We start from the raw sequence: 24801 nt of genomic DNA, 5'->3' as shown, positions 1-24801 counted from the left end.
GTATGTGTGTAGGGGCAGGGTTAGTGATGTCAGTCTGAAAGTAACAGATAAAACGTTTCAGCGCGTTGTTTTGATATTGTGAATAGGCTGTGGAAGAGGGCGAGACTGGCGGTTCATCAGCGCAGAAAATATATTAACAATTTCAAATGGGGGATACAAGAGGACTTTACGCGCGCTTGAAGGTGATTTAACGAACTATTTTTCTTTGGAGAGTCTATTACCAGGAACAGCATTTAGTCTGATTCCCATTTACTTGCTCTCATCTCTTGTCTCATACCTTGTATTGTTACTTTGCAACTAAATGCAGAGAAAGGAAATAGCAAGTAAAAGAACAATAGACAATAGTTTATGGTTAGCTTACTTATATTTCTGCCATTGTGTCGCCTAATGACTGCATTTAATTTAATTTCACCTGAGGTTAATCTTTCAATAAAGCTTACCTTTACTGTATATGACTTTATAGTATAGCCCTTGAATTATAAATATTGTCTTAAAAGCATCAGCCAGCTTGTTCATTATTTTTGGCCACCCCTGCATCCTACTCACTGGATGAATGTTAGGTTAACAACAACGGGCACTATCGAAAACAGAGCATAAGGGGGAGATTGGTGGCAAGACCTGAAATAACCTTTATTTTGCCAGGTATGGATGAAAACATTGAAAGCATTACTTGTATGGGCCTATACTGAAAGAAGATAAAGAGAAACCCCAACAGTGACAATAGAATTCCCATTGAATTATTTGGACAAACACGTCGACATAGTAGACATATTTCAAAAATGAATTCCAAATTCTAAATTGATGCTGCAAAGTAGCCTAATAACAACAGTTTCATCATTTGTTTTCAATCAGGCGGTATCATGGCAGGCTGCTCTGACTGTCACTTTCCTTAATAGGCATGAACCGTTTACAGTGTAGCAGGTTTCAAAGGCGAGTTGATGTGATGCGCGCAGGTGAGGCTAGATGTGAGTCAAGCTGACGTTTTCCTTTGACCGGTAAAATAGCCAGAAGCTTTTATAAACCAAATATAAATTGAACCTCAATATTCAATAGCCTGCAGATTTTGCACTGTCAACGTAACATACTGCTACAGTTCCCCCTTTGAGTGCACTCTATTTAGCTGCGTTTTGAAGTCTAGAAGTAAAACTGGCATCTGAGGAAAATAGGTGCGACAAACCTGCCTTGTAAACACATGTGAATTAAAGTGTTAGTTTAAGTAAATGTTTAATAAAGGGCATTGGATGCAATGCACTAAATAGACCAGCCCAAACCAAAATAGGCAATTGCTTATGCAAAACATAGGCTACCTGCTTAAAACGTTTTAATCCTTGGATTTATTATAATACTATTATTTTATAAATATACAGAGTTACCCAGTTATCATTTAATGGGGAATATGTGTTTTAATCAAATCGGATCTTGTTGCTAGTGTATTCAACTTGTATATCTTAGAAGCAATAAACTGAAAACTGAACATCAATTCCAAATCTAAACTCCAAAATGTTGTGTCTCAGACTACTGGCTGTTGTCCTCATAATGATCAACACATGGTTGCTAAACTCTGCTCAATCAGATCATATCCAAAAGTTCAAACGCACATTGGCTCAGAGAGCTGACAGTGAAGTGGCTCACTTAGCAAGTGAACAGTGCAGGTCCACAAGACAGCCGAGACAAGTAACATACTCAGCATCAGTTCTACATCTCCCTCCAGTGGCTCACCCAAGGAGATACACCACAAGACAAAGAGGTTTCTATCATATAGGTCCGCTTGAGAAGTCCTCTTGTTCAGGTGGGTGCAATTATGATGCTAATTCTAACCCAGAACTGCATAGTGCCTCTCATTGGGGCAATGGGGAGAAGAAGGTTAATCGGGGAAACTCGGAGGTAGTGCTACCCAAAGACAAGGAGGAGAGACATGTTAAGAGTATGGGGATGGTCAGTTCTCCTCACCTCGACTCCAGTAGAAAGCCTCCCAGTCAGCCTGAGGTGACAGTGGATTCAAACAGTGACAGTGACAAACCAGAGGTTGATGGTGTGCATTCTGAGGGCCCAGACAAAAAGTTGCCGCTCAAGAAGCAGCAGATAGTTCCGACTGACACGCCCACCTTCCACAGAAGGGTCCGCCGTAGCCCGGCAGTCTCCAATGGTGAAGACAGTCGGGCAGCTTTCCCTGAAAGCATAGTAAACTCCCGGGGGATATTCCCTACGTTTCGACAGCACAGTGACTATTCTGCTGAGAGTGAGGACTACCCTGGGGATCAGGAGGGACCACCTAACCCCGGCCCCGCCAGAATGTTGTGGGGTGCCCAGATCCCAGATGTCCACCCTAAGTGGATGTCTGCTTTGTACTTTAATGGACAGAAGGAACAACTGAGGGTCAATCCAGCAGCTGGTATTCAGCTTCCTCGGGCCAAGTTCAGTGTTGAACTGTGGGTCAAACCAGAGGGTGGGCAGACTAACCCAGCCATCATAGCAGGTGAGTGATACTCCACAACATATTCTCTCTCTCTCTCTCTCTCTCTCTCTCTCTCTCTCTCAGAATACACTGCAGACACAATGTGTCTTGCATTGCAGACGTAACATGTCTGGGTTTGTTTAATTCATCATTAATATATTAATATATTAATTTAATGGTTACATGACATGGTTGGGAAGATGAGAGGAATTGGGAAATCAGCCGTTATGTGGTGCAAATGGGTTATTAAGGGGTGAAATTCCGCTGGGCACACCACGTAATTTTAACGTAGAAATGTGGAATGGAAACTATGTGTTTGATGTATTTGAAACCTTTCCACCTATTCTGCTCCAGCCACTACCACGAGCCCGTCCTCCCCAATTAAGGTTCCACCAACCAGTGGTAGATCTCTACAGACCTGCAACCTTTGCATGCTATCTTGAACATGCACGCTTTCTATAATTACATAATAATTATTTTCTAGTTACAGTTACCTCAACATGTGGCCATGGATGAGTTACTAATTTTAAGGTTAAATCAAATTTGTTTGTAAGATAGCCTTAACTATAGGCTATTTACTGTATTACATAAGTCTTATTGAAATGTTAGGTTGAAAATGGAACCAAATATCAAGATTTAAAGGAGATGTATCTAATGCTTGGATAGTTTAATCAGAGCCACTGTCGTAATCCTACTCTTTAACTCTTATTTTTGGTTTAGTTGGGGATGTGAATCAAGTTAAAGTGAATGTGAATTGTGTTTGGTTGTCAACGCAACCAAATATTCACATTTTAAGATGTATATTTTGTGCCACTGACTTAGTCTGACTTTAATTCCAGTCTACAAATGAATAATTGATATTTTGGAATCGCATCTCTATCTCAACCAAAAATCAAAGTTAAAAAATAGGACTAAATCAAATCAAATCAAACTTTAAAGGCACGTTAAATAAAGTTGGATTTGATTTAGTTCTATTATTTAACTTCGATTTTTGGTTGAAATGGAGACTTGAATCTAACCTATTCATTATTAACTTGAAGATTACATTTGACATCAACCAAAGCGTAAAAAACTCTAGGCCTATATGTATTGTCTATTTTTAGTTGAACCCTGGGTTGAACTAAAACAATAGCTGTTGATAACTTTGCAAATGTTATATAGGCCTAAATATTATTATTATATATGACTTATAGAGTATAGTTACATTTCATTTGCTCAGTTAAACCTACCATTTGGAATAACTTCGATAGCAACAATGGATCTATTTAGTTATTATGAGATCTCTCAATAATCATTCTCACGATAGCACATTGATAGTAGTCAGTGACAAATAACACATCTAAGTAGGGCTGGGCTTGGTAAAAACCCTGGATGGGAAACAAAATGTAGATAAATTAACTCTCCAATAGGAAGTGCTGCCCAGCCAATAGTTTTTTTCTGATAATGGATATAACTTTGACGTTCTGACGTTGTTTCAAAGGTACAAATTCGACATATTTTATATGAGGTTTGTATGACACGATGACATAATTCTGTGGTTGAACTCAAAACAACAGTTGATGACTTTTTGCAAATCCAATGTATTTTCCACATACTGTAGATTCCATGTCACAATACGTTGACAAATGATGTTGAAACAACGTTAGTGGCCGCCACCTGCAGGCTTGTTGTTTTGACGTCACGTTTTGAGAGGGTTAATGCTTAGTCATAGGCTACCCAGCAAGTAGATCCATTGCCACATGCGATGAAAAGTTCAATTAATACATTTTATCCCAATCATTGGATTAATATCAAAACTAAATTCCTTTTGAAGTCTTGTCGTTTCCTCTGCTGTCTGTGAGGTGGGATAAATCAAAGATGTCTAGTCTAGTTTAAAACTTCAAACAGGAGGAGTAAACTGAATTGCAAGGTTTATGTGGAGGTTCAATTTAAATAACATTGTTATTGATAGTGTAATCTCCTCGTATCCTGCAGGCAATATACCCACTCTATTTCAACAGCAGAATAAGGCAAAGGGTTGAAGGCAATATGATATAGGCAATTAATTATTCATTATTTCACTGCATGAATGTAGAAAATCAAGAAAAGAATCACAGTATTATTTGGATTGGGATGTAATTTATTTATTGATGTGGGAAATAGCCAGGATCAATGATTGAACCAGGGACTTCTCATATGTTAAACTAACATGCTACTGAAGGGGGTTAGGCAACCACAAGTCCACAAGAGCCACAATGCCTGCAGGTTTTCATCCTTGTATTTTAACCAGGACTGGAGGAAGCAGCTGGGTACAATTGCTCAATTAAGGCTAGGATTCAATCCGATCGTACTTTGTCGGCTATGTGCCATTTAAAGGTCCTTTTCCTGTTGAACCGGCATATGTAGCGTTTACCGTGAATGCGGTCTCCGTGAATGCGGGAACAGTGCCTTTAAAAAGTGCATAGTCGACAAGTGTGATCAGATTGAATCCCTGCCCAAGAATCATCGAGAATAGAACCCCCCTTACCAACCCATCTATCTATGCAATTGCAATTCTGAAAATAGCCACACTTAATAGTTGTGTTTAGTAGGACTGTAGAAGCATTCTTAGATAAAATGGTTCCAAATGGGTTCTTCGGCTGTCCCCATAGGAAAACCTTTTTTAAAATTCCAGGTAGAACCATTTTTGGTTCCAGACAGAACCCCTTGGGGAAAGGGTTCTACATTGAATCCAAAAGGGTTCTACCTGGAATCAGGATGGTTCTCCCTGGAACCAAAACAGGGTTTTCAAAGGGTTCTGCTAGATAGCACTTTTTTTGCTAAGAGTGAAGCTACACTCCTCATTTGGGAAGTGCTCATGTTTCCACCTCCTTTCAGTTTCCCTTTTTATTTTATTTGTATATCCTCGTCACATGTCACTTATATTCATCATGACCTACAAGCTTTGGCCTCAATGTTTAGTGACCCTTATGTGACATTTCACAAATTAGTTTTTCTACAAAATATTTTCACATTTTTTTTTCTATTAAAATAATTAATTCCTGAACTGGGTTTGATTGGCAAAATTAAAATTTGAACAGATAAATTACAGACTAGTTTTAACCTCTACTCTTATAAATCTGCCTCTCTATTGTTGCCAGATAATAATACAGTATCAAGACTTTTACTTGGCAGAGATGCTGTGTTCTAACCACTACTTTGAGTGAATTAAATGCTTAACCATGATATTGGCCAACCCTCCTGAGGAATATTTTCATACAATTTCCCAGCTTTCTTTTCAATATCCCAAAAATGTCCACGTTTTTGTGTGTACAGTGTGTATGGAAGGAGGGTGAAGGGGTTCCCTGACCTTTAGCTGTCCCGGCATAGAGCATCTGGAAGCCAGATGTGAGTCTCTCTTTCTGAAAAACAGCTGTGAATCAGTGCCTTCGTTTAGGGAAATACCTTCAACCTCTCAACTCTCTGGGTAATTTGGCTTTAATTACATTGGAAGAGGATGCTCAATGTTTATGCCTTTTTACAAAATAATATTTGTCTTCCTTTTGTGTAGGGGTTTTTGACAACTGCTCCTACTCCTTAAGTGAGAAAGGATGGTCAGTAGGTATTCGGACAGTAGAACCTGGGGGGAGAAAAGATGCCAGATTCTTTTTTACACTTCGTACCGACCGTGCTCCCAAAGCAACGACTATCTATGGGCATCAGCGCTACCACCCTAACTCCTGGACTCACCTGATGGCCAGCTACAATGGTCACAATATGACCCTCTACATAGATGGTGCCAAGGTTGCAGAGAGCCGTTTGCAGTCTGGTAACCTCTACAGCCCATTCATGGAGACCTGTCGAACACTTCTTCTCGGTGGGGACCAGTCAGAACTTGGGCACAACTTCCGAGGGTACATCGGGGGTATTGTGTTATGGGTGCTTCCTCGCACTCACGAGGACCTCCTGAAAGGGCGCTCTCAGATTGATAAGAGGGAACCAAACCTCGCTCTCTGGGCTGACTTCTCTGAGGTAGAGCAACATTGGAGTCCTCATAAGGACGGCTACCACCCGTCCATAGTCATTATCCCTATCCCTGAGCTGGAACATGTGTCCCCCTTTGTGCCCCCTCCCTGTGGATTAACAGCCTGTGACAACACAGACATCATCCTCGGCTACAATAACCACTGGCAGCTGCGCACAGAGAAGAGGATCCGCTACCGCATTGTCAACGTCTGTAACGACGACGGAAGTCGTCCCACCGTCTCCCATGCCCAGATCCAGCAGCAGCACCAGGCACTTGTCGAAGCCTTCCGGTCCCACAACATCAGCTTGGAGCTGAGCACGCATACCATCCAGAACACATCTCTACGCCAGCGCTTCATCCTAAGCAACTGCCGGATCAGTAAGATTGGTAACAGGCACTGTGATGCGGAGTGTGACCACCCACTGACGGGCCATGATGGTGGGGACTGTCTGCGCCTGGGGCCCTGCTACAACTGGAAGAGGAGGGACGGGGTCTGCAACACAGAGTGCAACAGCATCCACTACGACTTCGATGATGGAGACTGTTGTGATCCAGAAGGCACGGATGTCCTGAAGACCTGCTTCGACCCAGAGTCCCCAGACAGGTGAGATATTTCTTTAAATTTTGGGGGGGCAGGAATCCCCAACCCTGCTCCTGGAAATTACTGGTCTATGAGTTTTTCCTGTAAAACTTTACATTAGGTGCTCTTATACCTGTGCTCTTATATCTGTAATTACTTTAGTAAGTACGAAGAAAATATGAATACTTGCTGCGTTGGGCAGTTGTCGCAATCGTTTAGACATACAGTAGTAATGAGTCACAAACAATACCTTTATACATTTTGGGGTCCAGAGCAATCTTCTATCTCATATCAAATTAACTTAATCTGTTTATAATGATGTTCTTTACTAGTTCTGACAAATAAAAAACATTGTTTTGTCTCTGTCATCCTTAGCCTTCCTTAGCTACCACAACCAAAAAAGTACTTTGCTGCCTGTCCCTGTATTTATGGGACTTATGGGACTGTGCATGTTGTGAGTTTTTAACGATAATGACGGTAATGATATTGAGGTTCTACAGAGACCTTGGGAGCTTAACGCCTAATTAGCGATATCTTGATTTACTAAAGAGGCCTTAAGTGTCTGTCTTCAAGGCACACAAGTTTAAACTCTGGAACAGTTTCTGAAAGCAAGTGAAACTGGGAATGGAACGAGAAGCCAAAGTATACAGTTATTATGGCTAAACAATGAAAGCAGAAGTCTCCTCCGCTCCGTTCTATTCATTTTGACAGGCAGGCTTATTTGCGTTTCAAACAAAATACATGATGTATTGCCATAATATTCTTTTTGCTTAATAGTGCACAGCATGTAGGTAGAAATACTAAACTTGCGTCTGTTGTCTGATCCATTTCACAGATGTGAGAGATCAATAGACCATCTATATACATGTAAAGTTTGTACTCATTCAATGATTTTTCTTTGTTTTTACTATTTTCTACATTGTAGAAGAATAGTGAAAACATAAAAACTATGAAATAAAACATATGGAATCATGCAGTTGGTTACTACACATATGGAGTTAAAAAGCGTTAAACAAATCAAAATATATTTAATATTTTAGATTCTTCTAAGTAGCCACCCTTTGCCTTGATGACAGCTTTGCACACTATTGGCATTCTCTCCACCAGCTTCACCTGGAATGCCTTTCCAACAGTTTGAAGGAGTTCCCACATATGCTGAGCACTTGTTAGCTGCTTTTCCTTTACTCTGCGGTCCAACTCATCCCAAACCATATCAATTGGGTTGAGGTCGTGTGACTGTGGAGGACAGGTCATATGATGCAGCACTCCATCACTCTCTTCTTGGTCAAATAGCCCTTACACAGCCTGGAGGTGTGTTGGGTCACTGTCCTGTTGAAAAACAAATGATAGTCCCACTAAGTGCAAAACAGATGAGATGGCATATTGCTGCAGAATGATGCGGTAGCCATGCTGGTTAAGTGTGCCTTGAAATCTAAATAAATCACTGACAGTGTCACCAGCAAAGCACCCTCACACCATCACACTTCCTCCTCCAAGCTTCACGGTGGGAACCACACATGCAGCGATCATCCGTTCACCTACTCTGCGTCTCACAAAGACACAGGGGTTGGAAGATTAAATCTTAAATTTGGACTCATCAGATCAAAGGACAGATTTCCACCGGTCTAATGTCCATTGACCCCAAAAATAATCTTCTTATTATTGGTGTCCTTTAGTAGTGGTTTCTTTGCAGCAATTCAACCATGAAGGCCTGATTCACGCAGTCTCCTCTGAACAGTTGATGTTGAGATGTGTCTGTTAACTCTGTGAAGCATTTATTTGGGCTGCAATTTCTGAGGCTGGTAACTCTAATGAACTTATCCTCTGCAGCAGAGGAAACTCTGGGTCTTCCTTTCTTGTGGCGGTCCTCACGAGAGCCAGTTTCCTCACAGCGCTTGATGGTTTTTTTGCGACTGCATTTGAAGAAACGTTCAAAGTTCTTAACATTTTCCGGATTGACTGACCATGTTTTAAAATAATGATGGACTGTCATTTCGCTTAGCTTTTTGAACTGTTCTTGCCAAAATATGGACTTGGTCTTTTACCAAATAGGGCTATCTTCTGTATACCAACCCTACCTTGTCACAACACAACTGATTGGCTCAAAGGCATTAAGAAAGAAATAAATTCTACAAAATAACTTTTAACAAGGCACACCTGTTAATTGAAATGGATTCCCGGTGACTACATCATGAAGCTGGATGAGAGAATGCCAAGTGGGTGCAAATCTGTCATCAAGGCAAAGGGTGGCTACTTTGAAGAATCTCAAATGTCAAATATATTTTGATTTGTTAAACACTTTTCTGGTTAATACATGATTCCATGTGTGTTATTTCATAGTTTTAATGTTTTCACTATTATTCTACAATGTAGAAAATAGTATAAGTAAAGAAAAACCCTTGAATGAGTAGGTGTGTCCAAACTTTTGACTGGTACTGTATATCCCCGGAGGTTGGTTGCACCTTAAATGGGGAGGACGGGATTGTGGTAATAGCTGGAGTGGAATAAGTAGAATGGAATCAAATAAATGAAACACATGGTTTCCAGGTGTTTGATGCCATTCCATTCACTCCGTTCCAGACATTAGCCGTCCACCCTTGAATAGCCTCCACTGATTATATATATTGATATACTGTGCATTTTCCGAGCTTCCTATGCATTGCAAGGTATCATAGACTGCTTAAAATGAGCTACAATTTCCTGTAGATTATTTACAGTTGAAGTCGGAAGTTTACATACACTTAGGTTGGAGTCATTAAAACTCATTTTTCAAGCACTCTACAAATTTCTTGTTAACAAACTATAGTTTTGGCAAGTCGGTTAGGACATCTACTTTGTGCATGACACAAGTAATTTTTCCAACAATTGTTTACAGACAGATTATTTCACTTATCATTCACTGTATCACAATTCCAGTGGGTCAGAAGTTTACATACACTAAATTGACTGTGCCTTTAAACAGCTTGGAAAATACGAGAAAATTACGTCATAGCTTTAGAAACTTATGATATGCTAATTGACATCACTTGAGTCAATTGGAGGTGTCCCTGTGGATGTATTTCAAGGACTACCTTCAAACTCAGTGCCTCTTTGCTTGACTTCATGGGAAAATGAAAAGAAATCAGCCAAGACCTCAGAAAATAATTGTAGACCTCCACAAGTCTGGTTCATCCTTGGGAGCAATTTCCAAACGCCTGAAGGTAGTATAAACACCATGGGACAGCGCAGCCGTCATACCGCTCAGGAAGGAGACGCGTTCTGTCTCCTAGAGATGAACGTACTTTGCGAAAAGTGCAAATCAATCCCAGAACAACAGCAAAGGACCTTGTGAAGATGCTGGAGGAAACAGGTACAAAAGTAAATATATACCCACAGTAAAATGAGTCCTATATCGACATAACCTGAAAGGCCGCTCAGCAAGGAAGAAGCCGCTGCTCCAAAACCGTCATAAAAAAGCCAGACTACAGTTTGCAACCGCACATGGGGACAAAGATCATACTTTTTGGAGAAATGTCCTCTGGTCTGATGAAACAAAAATAGAACTGTTTGGTCGTAATGACCATTGTTATGTTTGGAGGATAAAGGGGGAGACTTGCAAGCCGAAGAACACCATCCCAACCGTGAAGCACGGGGGTGGCAGCAGCATCATGTTGTGGGGGAGCTTTGCTGCAGGAGGGACTGGTGCACTTCACAAAATAGATGGCATCATGAGGAATAAAAATGATGTGGATATATTGAAGCAACATCTTAAGACATCCGTCAGGAAGTTAAAGCTTGGTCGCAAATGGTTCTTCCAAATGGACAATGACCCCAAGCATACTTCCAAAGTTGTGGCAAAATGACTTAAGGACAACAAAGTCAAGGTATTGGAGTGGCCATCACAAAGCCCTGACCTCAATCCTACAGAAAATGTGTGGGCAGAACTGAAAAAGCATGTGTGAGCAAGGAGGCCTACAAACCTGACTCAGTTACACCAGCTCTGTCAGGAGGAATGGGCCAATATTCACCAACCTTATTGAGGGAAGCTTGTGGAAGGCTACCCGAATCGTTTGACCCAAGTTGAACAATTTAAAGGCAATACCAAATACTAATTGAGTGTATGTAAACTTCTGACCCACTGGGAATTTGATGAAAGAAATAAAAGCTGAAATAAATAATTCTCTCTACTATTATTCTGACATTTCACATTCTTAAAATAAAGTGGTGATCCTAACTGACCTAAGACAGGGAATTTGTACTTGCATTAAATGTCAGGAATTGTGAAAAACTGAGTTTAAATGTATTTGGCACGGTGTATGTAAACTTCAGACTTCAACTGTATATGTTAAATTGGGGCTCCTTTCCCAAACTGATTGTTGGGGTTTATATTTTCATTTGAATAAATATTTTTGCTGAGATTACCTGGGCACTAATAATACATTTGTAGTGCAGTCAGTCAGTGTGTTGTTTTGCACCGTGAGGGAGGGTTGGTATTTGTACTTTAAAGAGCAACAACAGCAGCTAAAAAGCCAGGTCCCTAGACAGATATAAAATTAAGTGTGTGGAAGGCATGAGCGTAGAACTGACTTCTGATTTATAGCTTGCAATGATGTAATCTCTCTTTATTACTTGCCAAAGTTTTTCCTGCCTCTTACCCTTCATTAAAACTGTATGAATTGCGAATCCACCCGAGATGCAAATGCTTCATAAAACAGGGCTCTCTGGAATATCTGCAGCGCAGGTCTTTAAAAGGCTCTTGACCTGAGCTGGTTGGAAAAGTGCAATCTGTTGACTGCAATCCAGAGTTTTAGAATAATTAATGCAGGGATGACATTTTGATGGCATCTGTGGAGTGTACAATTTTATCTTTGGCTCTGGGATTTTTGGTATTTTTCTGTTTGAATTATGTTCCAGGTTATCTGCAGCTCGGCAATAGAACTCAATCCCTAGCCAATTGCTGTCACTACACAAATGTGTTGTTCAAGCAGACAGAGAGCCAGCCATGAGGAATGGCCAGGTACATGAAGAATTTGGCAACACAAGAAAGTGAAAGGAAAAACGAGGAGGACATTTTAGCCATTAATGCTGGGATATTCCCCTGCTGCTGAGGGGATCCAGAATTGGTGGTTTGAATCTGTTTGCAAGGCAAACTGGGTGGTTCTCAAAAATCACTTTTTCTCCAACAATGAAAGAATCGGGGTTAAAATTAAGCATGAACAGAATGGAAAAAAGATACATGATCTTTGAGTACGGTTCTAGTCCCAGTTCAGATCATCCAAGAAACACAGACGATTTTGAACATAATTCTATAAAATGTGTGCGGTATAACACTTTTTTAAAGGAAGTAGGCAATGTAATACCCCCTTTCCAGATGTATTGTTTTGGAGTGCCAGTGTTGTAAGAAGTTTGTTTATGAATATTAGACTTCTCAACAGACTCAATCTTGTCCAAAGCTATACTGAATGGATTATATCAACCAAAACAGTGCTTCAACATGTAGAATTCAACATAAACAATCAATGATTTATTAAAAACAATACATCTGTATTTCATATGTTATGAATATGCATTATGAAGCCTATTTGACATAATGATAAATTGGAGCAGATTGGTACAGCTTTTGCTTGTTTAATGAAACTTGAATGTAAGGCAGGCTACACTTGGTCAGTTCTTGGGTGGGACACATCCAAGAAACAGTAGGTGGTTCAATTAATGGGCTAGACTATTTGGCAGGTTTGGAAAGGGCATTTCAAACAAATGGGCCAGTGATAGGTGCAAAGGCTTTCCAGCTATAACAGCAGAAGATCAAAATGACGTGACATATTCTAGAGTAAGGATTGTGAAAACAAACTGTCAAATTGACCCAGATTAAAAGCAGGGAATACAAGGGGGGAAAATGCTAATGACATATACTTCTTCTCCCTGTTGCAGAGCCTATATGAGTGTAAAGGAACTGAAAGAGGTGTTGCACCTGAGCAGCACAGACACCCTCAATGTTTTCTTTGCCAACAACTCAGCCCGTGAAGAGTTAGCAGGGGCTGCAACCTGGCCATGGGCAAAGGAGGCCCTCAACCATCAGGGTAAGCTACTGCTATACCCCTTCCTTCTGTCTTTACCTGAATCAAACACAAAGGTCATTGAGCTACACAATCCCTTCAAAATGATAAGCATGCTAAAACGTGCCAAACTGGATTACATTGACTCCCACTGGATTGTGTTCAGTAAAAGTTACACCAAAGTAAAAAGCAGAAGAGGTGCAGGTAGGCATTGCCCTTGTCTTCAAAATCTGGTTATGATTCTCTCTCTCCCCATCTCATTCTCACACTCCCTCCCTCCCACTCATTCACTCTCTTCCTTCTTCACTCTCCCCCTCACTATCCTCATCTCTTGCCCTCCACTTTTTGTTCTCAGTATTAGCCGTAGCAAGATTAATGAGCCTTAATCCTGGGTATAAAAGAAAACACTTGTAGCGTGCATAGATTTCCCGGCAGATTGCCTCCTAATGATTAGGGCTTTCCACTGTAAAGACAATCCCAACAACAACCAAACAAAAACCAGAAATGCCAGGGTAATGCCCTTTTGCCATTTATACATCGCTGCCAGTCCATTTGACTGTTTAAGCACTCGTTAAAGCTAAGAGTTTTCTCCTCACATCCAGCTCTTTCATAAATCCAAACTTTACCTGAAGTGGGAAGGTATTTTTCTAATTGGTTTGGCTGGTATTATTTTTGCTGTGTATTACTAAAGAAATTGCTCTACCAAATAAAAAAAAACTGTACTATGTAACAGTCAAGTTGCTTCTTGTAAATTATCCTTTCGTCTTCTATTCTCGTCTGTGTATTCTCTTCCATCTACTGAAGAGCTTTAAATCACTCACAAAGAGTGCTTGGCCGGGGAGTGAAACCCCTTTAAAGTATTATTCTCTGTTCAATCAGGTTTGTTGTTGTGTTCCCTCTGGGTTGTGTCTTACCTCCTGGCACATTCATTATGGGCCCTGGGGATGGCGTGCGGAGCATTCCAGCACAGATGTCCTTTTCTTCGTCCTCAGGGTTGAACTGCATCAACAAGCCAGTCAGTGTTTTGGGCTGGGCTTTCTCTGATGTGTCCCTGATGGACCGTCGTCTTGCAGGTTTCCCTCCCCTCTTTGAACCCCATAGCTCCCAGAATTGAGGATATTTCACTCAAAGCCATGAATGATACGAGGAAAGACGCAGTGGTGCCACGACTGTAAGAGAGAAGAGAGACTTTGTAGTGTCAGTTGTGTAGTTACTTTTCACAGTCTTATTTTGTAACAAACTGTCAAGCTTGTATATCAGATGACACAGGAATATATATAGTGGGGTCCGAAATGATTGACACCCTTGATAAAGATGAGCAAAAATTACTGTATAAAATAAATTATTAAAATACTGAGCTATATTGCATGCTCAAAAAATTGGGGAAATTGTATACTTTCATACTTGTACAATTGCTCAGAGAAAGAGGTTTTGTTTAACAAGTAATACTTTTTTTCTCTCAAAAAGGTAGGGTTCAAAATCATAAAATTAATTCCCTTCAATGCCTCAATACCTTGTGAGAATAAGGGCACTGAGCCTTGTTCTAAAATGTTTTATGAGTTGGAGAACACAGTGGGAGGGATCTTAGACTATTCCTCCATACCGAATCCTTCCAGATCCTTCATATCCTTTGTCAGCACTTATGGACTGCCCTCTTCAATTCAAAGCACATGTTTTCAATGGGTATCAAGTCCAGAGACTGACAAAATTTTGATGTATTTTTTATTTTTTACCAATTAATCATATATTTGTGTATTTTGATGTGGGTTATTGTCTTGCTGGAAGATCCACTTACGGCCAAGTTTCAGCCTCCTGGCAGAGGCAACCAGGTTTTTGGTTTAAATGTCCTGGTACTGGGTAAAGTTCATGATGCCGTTGACCTTAACAAGGGCCCCAGGACCAATAGTCCGATAAGATCAAAGTTTCAAATCCAAGGTGAGGTTTTGAAAGGCATTGAAAACAGGGGTGTCAATAATTTTGAGAAAAAAGTATTACTTATTGAACAACATCTCATTCTCTGAGCAATTGTATTAGTATAAAATAAAATCATTTTCCAATTTGTTTTGCATATAATATAGCTCAGTATTTGAATTATTTATTTTTTCTGAAGTCACTTTTGCTCATCTTTATCAGGCTGTCAATCATTTCAAGCCCACTGTATGTTTACCCAGACCTGATGATTTATGTCTGAGGACAAACTATGAGAACCTTTTTAATGAGTCCCATCAGGACTTACGGCCAGGAAATCTTCATCTGACAAGAGGATCCTCTACCAATTAACTTAGATTGTACCAGAAAATATTCTCCACCGAAGTGAATGTTGAAGCAGAACCCTGAAATACATCTGCCACTATTTACAGGCTATAAATGTGCTATTAAAGTGAAGTTGTCTCAACGGGCCCAGCGGATGTCCTCACAAATTGAATAGTGTTTCTAATTAGAAAACAAATAGCATTTTTATTCTATTCCAGCTCTTAAAGTTAATATCGGGCAATAACCACTGCTTCCATATTCCATAAATTACATCATAAGAAATTATGCAAATTATTTCTGGGGATAGCACTATACTTGTTTCTTACATGCTGAGTTAAAACTGCTGACGGGTTGCCTCATGTCTAAGTGGTTATAAATGTCACATCGTTTAAGGTTTTTATGACATTAGTTGGTTATAAAACCAAATGTTAACATGTTATTATTCAGAAGCTTGTCAGACAAAATGTGTTCGACTGTTTGCTTGAGATGGCAAGCTTGACTAGCTAGTCAAGAAACACACAGAAAACATTGACACAGTGAATGAAATAGACATAAATAGAGATTGTGTCTGATTCATCTTCACCCAAAACAATTGATGTCCCACTGTGATCATGGAGCTAGATCCATCGTCTGGGATAGAAGTTATTTACGGGCTCTAAGAAATACCACCTAGCTATTTGGGAAGCAACAAAGGCAGACTATTTCAGCTATCTCACCACCTGTTGAGTTCTGTTAGAGTGGTAACATGACACCGATATCATCCGATCCTATCCACAGGTGGAATGGTGCTCAATCCATCCTACTTTGGCACCGTCGGACACAATAACACAATGATCCATGAGATGGGCCATATCTTTGGACTGTATCATGTCTTCAAGGGGGTCAGTGAGCGGGAGTCCTGTGATGACCCCTGTCAGGAGACCACTCCCTCCATGGAGACAGGAGACTTATGTGCAGACACGGCTCCTACACCAAAGTCAAAGGCCTGCCATGACCCTGGCTATGTAAACGACACCTGTGGGATAACGCTCTACCAGGACACACCGTACAACAACTACATGAGTTACACAGGTAGGTCTACTGTAACCTCTCTGCAATGCTGTCAACATAAGCTAGACTGCATCCCAGTTTATCCCTTCATTGTGCACTACTTCTGACCTGGGCCCTATGGGCCCTGGTCAAAAGTAGTACACTATAAAGGGAATAGGGTTCTGTTTGGGACGCATCCCTAGAATGAGGCTGTGGTGCTGTATTCCTACTGCAAGACCACAAAGGTCTACTGTATATACAGTATTAGGTTACGTCCAAATGTATTGCATTTGGACTAGGGATTGCATAATATTGATCATTCATCCACATCAAACTTGAGTGATCAAAATTCTCTTGGCTGTTTAATGTTAGATGATTTCCGCTGGGAACATTGACTCTACTCTACTTTCACTTCTTCTCCTGAGACGATAACTGCACCAACCATTTCACACCAAATCAAGTGGCTCGTATGCATTGTTATATGGATCTAGTCTACGAGAACTGGCTGAAAGGGAGAAGGCCCACCCCCATCCCTCTCAAGCCCATGGTGATTGGAAAGAGCTCAGATTCGGTCTCCATTCATTGGCTTCCACCTGTAAGAGGGCCACTACATCAAAGGTAAAATAATTGTGTAGCTACATTTTTTCCTCATATCAACAGTAATGAGATAGGATGCATCCCAAATGGTTTCAATTCCCTATATAGCTCACTACTTTTAACCAGTGCCCATTGGGAGCCCATAGTGCACTATAAAGGGAATAGGGGGCCATTTGGAATGCAGATATAGATATTCATGAATGATTATGACAATTTAAAATATTTTCTGATACTTACATTTGAGCAACTCTATTGACAGTTCTCCTACAGTGGATAGTGTAAACTGCAGGGACTGTGAGGCAGATGGTGTGTTCCATCAGTATGCCTATGAGGCCACCTCGCCACGGGTCTGTGACTCCTCTGGATACTGGACACCTGAAGAGGCTACTGGTCAGTATTTGTCTTTAGCCACTCATGGGCCTGTGTGACTCAGATTGGTGGCGCATGCCACTTGCAACATCATGTGGGTTAAATTCCTGATGAGGCCACCCATAACAACATGTATGCATGCACCTCTGTAAATACATTTGTATAAAAGTGTCTGATAAATGGCATATACTATGATAATTACATTGGCCACTAGTAAACAGTCTAGGAAAGAAGTCTCAGAGTTTGCACACTCAGTGACATGTCTCTGACACCCCAAACACATAATAAAGTAGGCATGTATTCATTGTCTGAAAAAAATGACAGATTTTAGTGTCCATTTTGAACATACACAAAACATTCAGTTACAGTTTAGTTTCTGTCTTTCTGCCAGGGGGGTCCCCTGTTCTCCTGTGGGTAAGGTGCGTGCAAGGATAAAGACTGTCTGGAGAAAAATACGATAATCATTCAATTATAATTGCCAGGCTAAATAACTTATTTTGTTTTAGCCATAAGAAAAACATGGTGCTTGGCAGGGTCAACCTTTGGTAATGTTGGGTGCTGTGGAACATTAAACTGTCATAAAAACGATGTATCCTGTAGAGCTTTGAAACCTTATGCTTTATGTAACAGTTCCTTATTATCCCAATCAAGATTCTTTGTCTTTTGACATTACGTGTATAAAATCTTTAGAAAATTCTACGAAAATATGTGGAAATTCTCAGATGGAATTTATGCTTTGAAAAGAGACAGAGAAATCAAAATCCAGTTCAAATTAAATCAAATGTTATTTAGCACATGCTTCATGAACAACAGGTGTACACTAACAGTGAAATGTTTACTTTACAGGCCCTTCCCAACAATGCAGAGAGAAAAATATAGAAAATATTAACACATTGAATAAATACACAAAGAGTAATGATAACTAGGCTGTATGCACAGGGTACCAGTACCAAGTCTATGTGCAGGGGTACGAGGTAATTGGAAGTAAATATGTACAGTACATATACTGTAGGTAGTGGTAAAGTGACTTGGAAACATGATAGATAACAGTAGCATCAGCATATGTGATGAGTCAAAAGAGTTAGTGCAAAGAGAGTCAATGCAGATAGTCCAGGTAGCTATTTGGTTAATTCTTTATTTAGTAGTCTTATGGCATCGGGGTATAAGCTGTTCAGGGTCCTGTTGTCTCCAGATTGGTGCATCGGTAACGCTTGCCATGTGGTAGCAGAGAGAATAGTCTGTGACTTGGGTAGCTGGCATCTTTGACAATATTTAGGGCCTTCCTCTGACACCACCTGGTATAGAGGTCCTGGATGGCAGGGAGCTCGGCCCCAGAGATGTACTGGGCCGTACGCACTACCCTCTGTAATCCCTTGCAGTCGGATACCATGCAGTTCCCATGCCAAGTGGTGATGTACCCAGTCAAGATGCTCTCAATGGTGCAGATGTAGAACTTTATGAGAATCTGAGGGCCCATGCTAAATCTTTTCAACGTCCTGAGAGAGAAGAGGTGTTGTCGTGCCTTCTTCACAACTGTGTTGGTGTGTGTGGACCATGTAAATCCGTTAGTGATGTGGACACCGAGGAACTTGAAGCTCTCGACCCCCTCCACTACAGCTCTGTTGATGTGGATGGGGGCGTGCATGGCCCCTCCATTTCCTTTAGCCCACAATCAGCTCATTTGCTCTTGCTGATGTTGAGGAAGAGGTTGTCGTCCTGGCACCACACTGCCAGGTCACTGACCTCCTCTCTTAATGCGGTCTCATCGTCAGGCCTACTCATCGTCAGACACTGTCGTGTCATCAGCAAACTTAATCATGGTGTTGGAGTTGTAATATACGCAATTGTGGGTAAACAGGGAGTACAGGAGGGGACTAAACACCCACCCCTGAGGTGCACCCATGTTTAGAGTCAGTGTGGGGAATGTGTTGTTGCCTACCCTCACCAACTGGGGACAGCCCGGTTAGGAAGACCGGAGGATCCAGTTGCAGAGGGAGGTGTTCAGTTCCAGGGTCCTGAGCTTAGTGATGAGCTAGGAAGGCACTATGGTGTTGAACGCTGAGCTGTAGTCAATTAACAGTATTCTCACATAGGTGTTCCTCTTGTCCAGGTGGGAGAGGACAGTTGGAATGCAATAGAGATTGTGTCACCTGTGGATCTGTTGGGGCGGGATGTGAATTGGAGTGGGTCCAGCGTGTCTGGGATGATAGTGTTGATGTGAGCCATGACCAGTCTTTCAAAGCTTTTCATGGCTACAGACAACAAAGTCAAGGTATCAGAGTGGCCATCACAAAGCCCTGACCTCAATCCTATAGAAAATGTGTGGGCAGAACTGAAAAAGCATGTGCGAGCAAGGAGGCCTACAATCCTGACTCAGTTACCCCAGAATTGTCAGGAGGAATGGGCCAAAATTGACCCAACTTATTGTGGGAAACTTGTGGAAGGCTACCCGAAACGTTTGACCCAAGTTAAACAATTTAACGGCAATGCGACCAAATACTAATTGAGTGTAGGCAAACTTCTGACCCACTGGGAATGTGACAAAAGAAATAAAAGCTGAAATAAATAATTCTCTCTACTATTATTCTGACATTTCACATTCTTAAAATAAAGTGGTGATTCTAACTGATCTAAGACAGGGAATTTTTACTATGATAAAATGTCAGGAATTTATTTGGCTAAGGTGTATGTAAACTTCCGACTTCAACTGTAGGTATTATGGACTGGGTTAGGGAGAGGTTGAAATTGTCAGTGAAGTCCCCTGCCAGCTGGTCAGCGTATGCTCTGAGTACACGTCCTGGTAATCAGTCTTGCCCCGCAGCCTTGTGAATGTTAACCTGCTTAATGAAAGGTCCTATTCACATTGGCTACCGAGAGCGAGATCACACAGTCATCTGGAACTGCTGGTTCTCTCATGCATGGTTCAGTGTTTCATGCTTCGAAGTCAGCATAGAAGGCATTTAGGTCGTCTGGTAAGCTTGCTTCACTGGGCAGCTCACAGCTGGGTTTTTCTTTCAAATGTTTGATAGTTATATATGCAGTGTGTGCAAATTAGGTAAATAATGGAGGTAAGGCAATAAACATGGTGACGAAGTAATTACAATATAGCAATTAAACACTGGAACGGTAGATGTGCAGAAGATGACTGTGCAAGTAGAGATACTGGGGTGCAAAGGAGCAAGATAAATAAATACAGTATGGGGATGAGGTAGTTGGATGGGCTGTTTACAGATGAGCTATGTACAGGTGCAGTGGTCTGTGAGCTGCTCTGAAAGCTGGTGCTTAAAGCTAGTGAGGGAGATATGAGTATCCAGCTTCAGTGATTTTTGCAGTTCGTTCCAGTCATTGGCAGCAGAGAACTGGAAGGAAAGGCGGCCAAAGGAAGAATTGGCTTTGGGGGTGACCAGTGAAATATACCTGCTGGAGCGCGTGCTACGGGTGGGTGCTGCTATGGTGACCAGTGAGCTGAGATAAGGCGGTGCTTTACCTAGCAGAGACTTGTAGATGACCTGGAGCCAGTGGGTTTGGCGACGGGTATGAAGCGAGGGCCAGGCAACGAGAGCATACAGGTTGCAGTGGTGGGTAGTATATGGGGCTTTGGTGACAAAACGGATGGCACTGTGATAGACTGCACCTGTCACGTCCTGACCTTAGAGCTTTTTATGTCTCTATTTTGGTTTGGTCAGGGTGTGATTTGGGTGGGCATTCTATGTTCCGAAGTCCAGGATCGGTAGGATGGTCAGTTGTACGAGGGTATGTTTGGCAGCATGAGTGAAGGAATAGGAATGTTGCGAAATAGGAAGCCGATTCTAGATTTAATTTTGGATTGGAGATGCTTAATGTGAGTCTGGAAGGAGAGTTTACAGTCTAACCAGACACCTAGGTATTTGTAGTTGTCCACATATTCTAAGTCAGAACCGTCCAGAGTAGTGATGCTGGATGGGCGGGCAGGAGCGGGCAGCAATCGGTTGAAGAGCATGCATTTAGTTTGACTTAAGATAAGAAGAATAACCTCATACAATGCAATGAAGATTATATTCACCTGAAGTGCTGGTACTGCTTGAACTGTAGCAGCTTCCTGAAGTACGGAGTCAGGTGTTGTTACCAGCCATAGCTTTCCACCAGCACCGTACCATCCTCCAGTCCAACCAGCTTTGGAATGTTGACCCCTGTCACAGTGCTGTCCTTCACAACATCAGCAATCTCAGACAAAGTGTTCCCTCTGGTCTTTCTGAAGCGCTGCTTGATGAGGCCAAAGCACCAGCCGGGGGCAAACTTGGTGTGGCCTGTGATCAGGAAGTGAAGGTCCAGACTGTGGTGGAGCTTGTGCGTGGTCTGCCAGGCACAATACCAGAGCACAAACTTGTTCTTGTTTTGGCCACTGCAGTTATCACAATTCAGGGACACAAGTGATTCCCAAACTCCTTAGTTGGTAAAGAAATTGTGCATGTAGTTGATGACTGCACTGTTGCCTTTGCTGGATGACATGCCTTCAGAACTAACAGAACTGATATTGCAGGCGAAAACCTGGGGAAAATCCAACAAGGAAGTGCCTAAGAGAAACTAATCTCCCTGTTCCATTGCATGCCTTCCCTCCATTTAAAGGGATATCAACCAGACTCCTTTCCACATGGTGTGAACAGTCTTTAGACATAGTTTCAGACTTTTATTCTGAAAAATGAGCAAAAATGATCACATCGGGTCAGTGGATGGCTGGGTGCCAGCAGAGTTTTACATGCGCAACAGCTTGGAGCAGACATTTTCTCTCTCTCTCCTATTGAAAAAGCTACGGTCCGGTTGAAATATTATCGATTATTTATTGTAAAAACAACCTGAGGATTGATTATAAAAAACGTTTGACATGTTTCTACGAACTTTACGGATACTATTTGGAATTTTCGTCTGCCCCGTCGTGACCGCTCGAGCCTGTGGATTTCTGAACAAAACGCGCCAACCAAATGTGGATATAAAAATAATCTTTATGGAACAAAAGGAACATTTATTGTGTAACTGGGAGTCTCGTGAGTGCAAACATCCGAAGATCATCGGAGGTAAGCAATTAATTTTATTGCTTTTCTGACTTTCGTGACCAATCTACTTTGCTGCTAGCTGTTTGTAATGTTTTGTCTGCTGAGAGAGATGTCCTAACATAAACGCTTGAATAGCTTTTGCTGTAAAGCTTTTTTGAAATCTTAACAAGAAGCTCAGCTGTGTTTTGCTATATTGCACTTGTGATTTCATGAAAATTAAATATTTTTAGTAATTTAATTTGTATTTGTCACTCTGCAATTCAGCGGATGTTGACAAAAATGATCCCGCTAACGGGATGGGGTGCGCCAATAAGTTTTAAAATGATAACATGATAACACTTACAATAATGTAAGATCAATAAAAGTAGTGCCAATCATGTTGTAGGTCAATTAAATAATCAAAACGTGTTGTTTATGCTTTACATACCAAGTGTTGTCATCGATTCCTTGTAGAGATGCCACACTGCTGCTTTTGTCACATGGGATGGCAGCAACTTTCCACCAAAGTGTTTGTGTCCTGGTTGGTGTCCTGGTAATAATATGGCAGTATCCTCTGCATAGTTGTTGATGAAGTTTACCCCTCCCTGCAAGTCCTCATGCTTCAGGTGTAACCTGTGCTTGCTTGCGCCATCTCTCTTTTTGATGGGAGGCATTAGACCATTCTCCTTGTATGAATGGTGGAGGACGGTCAGGCATGTTCTACTGATGATGAAAGACAAATTCCAGATACAAATATTTTGGCATTATTATACAATAGATAGCCGTAATCACCGTCAGACACACCTGGCTAACTTGATGGGTCATGTGATCATCTAGCTAAGTGGAGTCTTTTGTTAAGACATGCTAGCTAAACAATGAACCATAATCCTAATCCATAGAGCACTAGCAATACAAACCGATTGTCAAAGCTAGCTAAAGTTAACCAAATAGGTTCAATATTAGCTAGTTAGCTAGATAACATTAGGCGATAACCTTCAATGCGAAATGGAATTCTGAGATAACATTACTCCACACAGATCATAAACGTAATGTTAGTTAGCGAGCCAGCCATCTAATATCAGCTAGCTAGCTAACAGTAAGCTTTAACCTGGGGTATTTTGTTTAGACAGTGAAAAATTTTGAAAAAATGAACCATAATCCTAATCCATAGAGCACTAGCAATACAATCCGATTGTCATAGCTAGCTAAAGTTAACCAAATAGGTTCAATATTAGCTAGTTAGCTAGCTAAAATCAGGCTATAACTAGCAATGCGAAATTCTGAGATAACATTACTACACACAGATCAGAAACATAATGTTAGCCAGCGAGCCAGCCATCTAACGTCAGCTAGCTAGCTAGCTAACAGTAAGCTTTAACTTGCAATGAAAACAACTTTCTGACAAAATTTGAAAAATTCTAAAAGTATTTGGTTTTAAATATACTTAAGTATCAAAAGTAAAAGTATAAATCATTTGACATTCCTTATATTAAGCAAACCGGATAGCTCAATGTTCTTGTTTTTTTAATTTACAGATAGCCAGGGGCACACTCCAACACTCAGACATAATTTACGAACGAAGCATGTGTTTAGTGAATCCACCAGATCAGATGCAGTAGGGATGACAAGAGATCTTCTCATGATGTGTGTAAATTGGACAATTTTTCTGTCCTGCTAAGCATTCAAATTGTAACAAGTACTTTTGGGTATCAGGAAAATGTATTGAGTAATACATTTCTTTAGGAATGTAGTGAAGTAAAAGTAAAAGTTGTCAAAAATATGAATAGTAAAATAAAGTTCACACTGACCGTGTGCAGTGCCATAAGCTTTAACCCCCACCCAAACTCTGACCATTTTACTCGCCCTAGCAGAGCTGGTTAAACTGTTTTCTTGTTTTCCAGAGTGTTGGTGGTCGTAATTGTGCTCCTGGCAACAATTTAATTACGCTTTTTTGCTGACATTTACTGACACCAGCCATATTCAACCGGTGTTGAGCGTTAGTCATTTCATCAGTTATTCTGCGGCTCTGGCACACTCAGACGAAAGGAACATTTATATCAGGTAAAATACTGTATCTAGGCTACATCATTCTTTTCACAGAAACATATCCTCCCTTTGGTGTGTTCCTCCACTGAAACCCAAGCATTAATTTCCAGACCCGGGGAGTCTATTTCATCTTGAGAAAGGGGAAAAGTAGTGACATGGTTAAGTTGCTGAAAGTAGGAAGGATGACACACTAAGATCTTGAAGCACTAGGCTTTCCTGTGGGAGCCGTTTGCCACATCTGATACAGTGATTAATCTGGGCCTGTGTTGAGGCCTTTCTCTGTTTATCTGACCAATTTAGTTTTATGGTTTGACTTGGCGTGCTTATGTTTACCCTGCACAAATCCACACATGTGAAGGAGCCACATTGGGTGCAGATAGCAGAAGCTCAGGCATTGGCTGGCTGGGGCTACTGCTGCAGGCTCCCTCCCTCTATCCCTCTCC

General features: G+C 41.2%; 1 protein-coding gene across 1 annotated transcript in view; it reads left to right on the top strand.

The window, feature by feature from the left end:
• Nucleotides 1-24801, top strand: part of LOC139376073 (pappalysin 2) — a 59341-nt gene continuing 34540 nt past the window's right edge. Inside the window, exons 1-7 of the mRNA XM_071118231.1 lie at nucleotides 1-1052; nucleotides 1167-2476; nucleotides 5985-7044; nucleotides 12931-13079; nucleotides 16086-16379; nucleotides 16763-16955; nucleotides 17194-17324. Coding sequence (XP_070974332.1) covers nucleotides 1501-2476; nucleotides 5985-7044; nucleotides 12931-13079; nucleotides 16086-16379; nucleotides 16763-16955; nucleotides 17194-17324 — 2803 coding nt within the window. The 5' untranslated portion in view covers nucleotides 1-1052; nucleotides 1167-1500. The remainder of the gene's footprint in view (nucleotides 1053-1166; nucleotides 2477-5984; nucleotides 7045-12930; nucleotides 13080-16085; nucleotides 16380-16762; nucleotides 16956-17193; nucleotides 17325-24801) is intronic.

The sequence above is a fragment of the Oncorhynchus clarkii genome, chromosome 20 (genome assembly GCF_045791955.1).
Source record: "Oncorhynchus clarkii lewisi isolate Uvic-CL-2024 chromosome 20, UVic_Ocla_1.0, whole genome shotgun sequence".
Lineage (NCBI taxonomy): Eukaryota > Metazoa > Chordata > Actinopteri > Salmoniformes > Salmonidae > Oncorhynchus > Oncorhynchus clarkii.
This window is presented reverse-complemented; position numbering and strand designations above follow the sequence as displayed.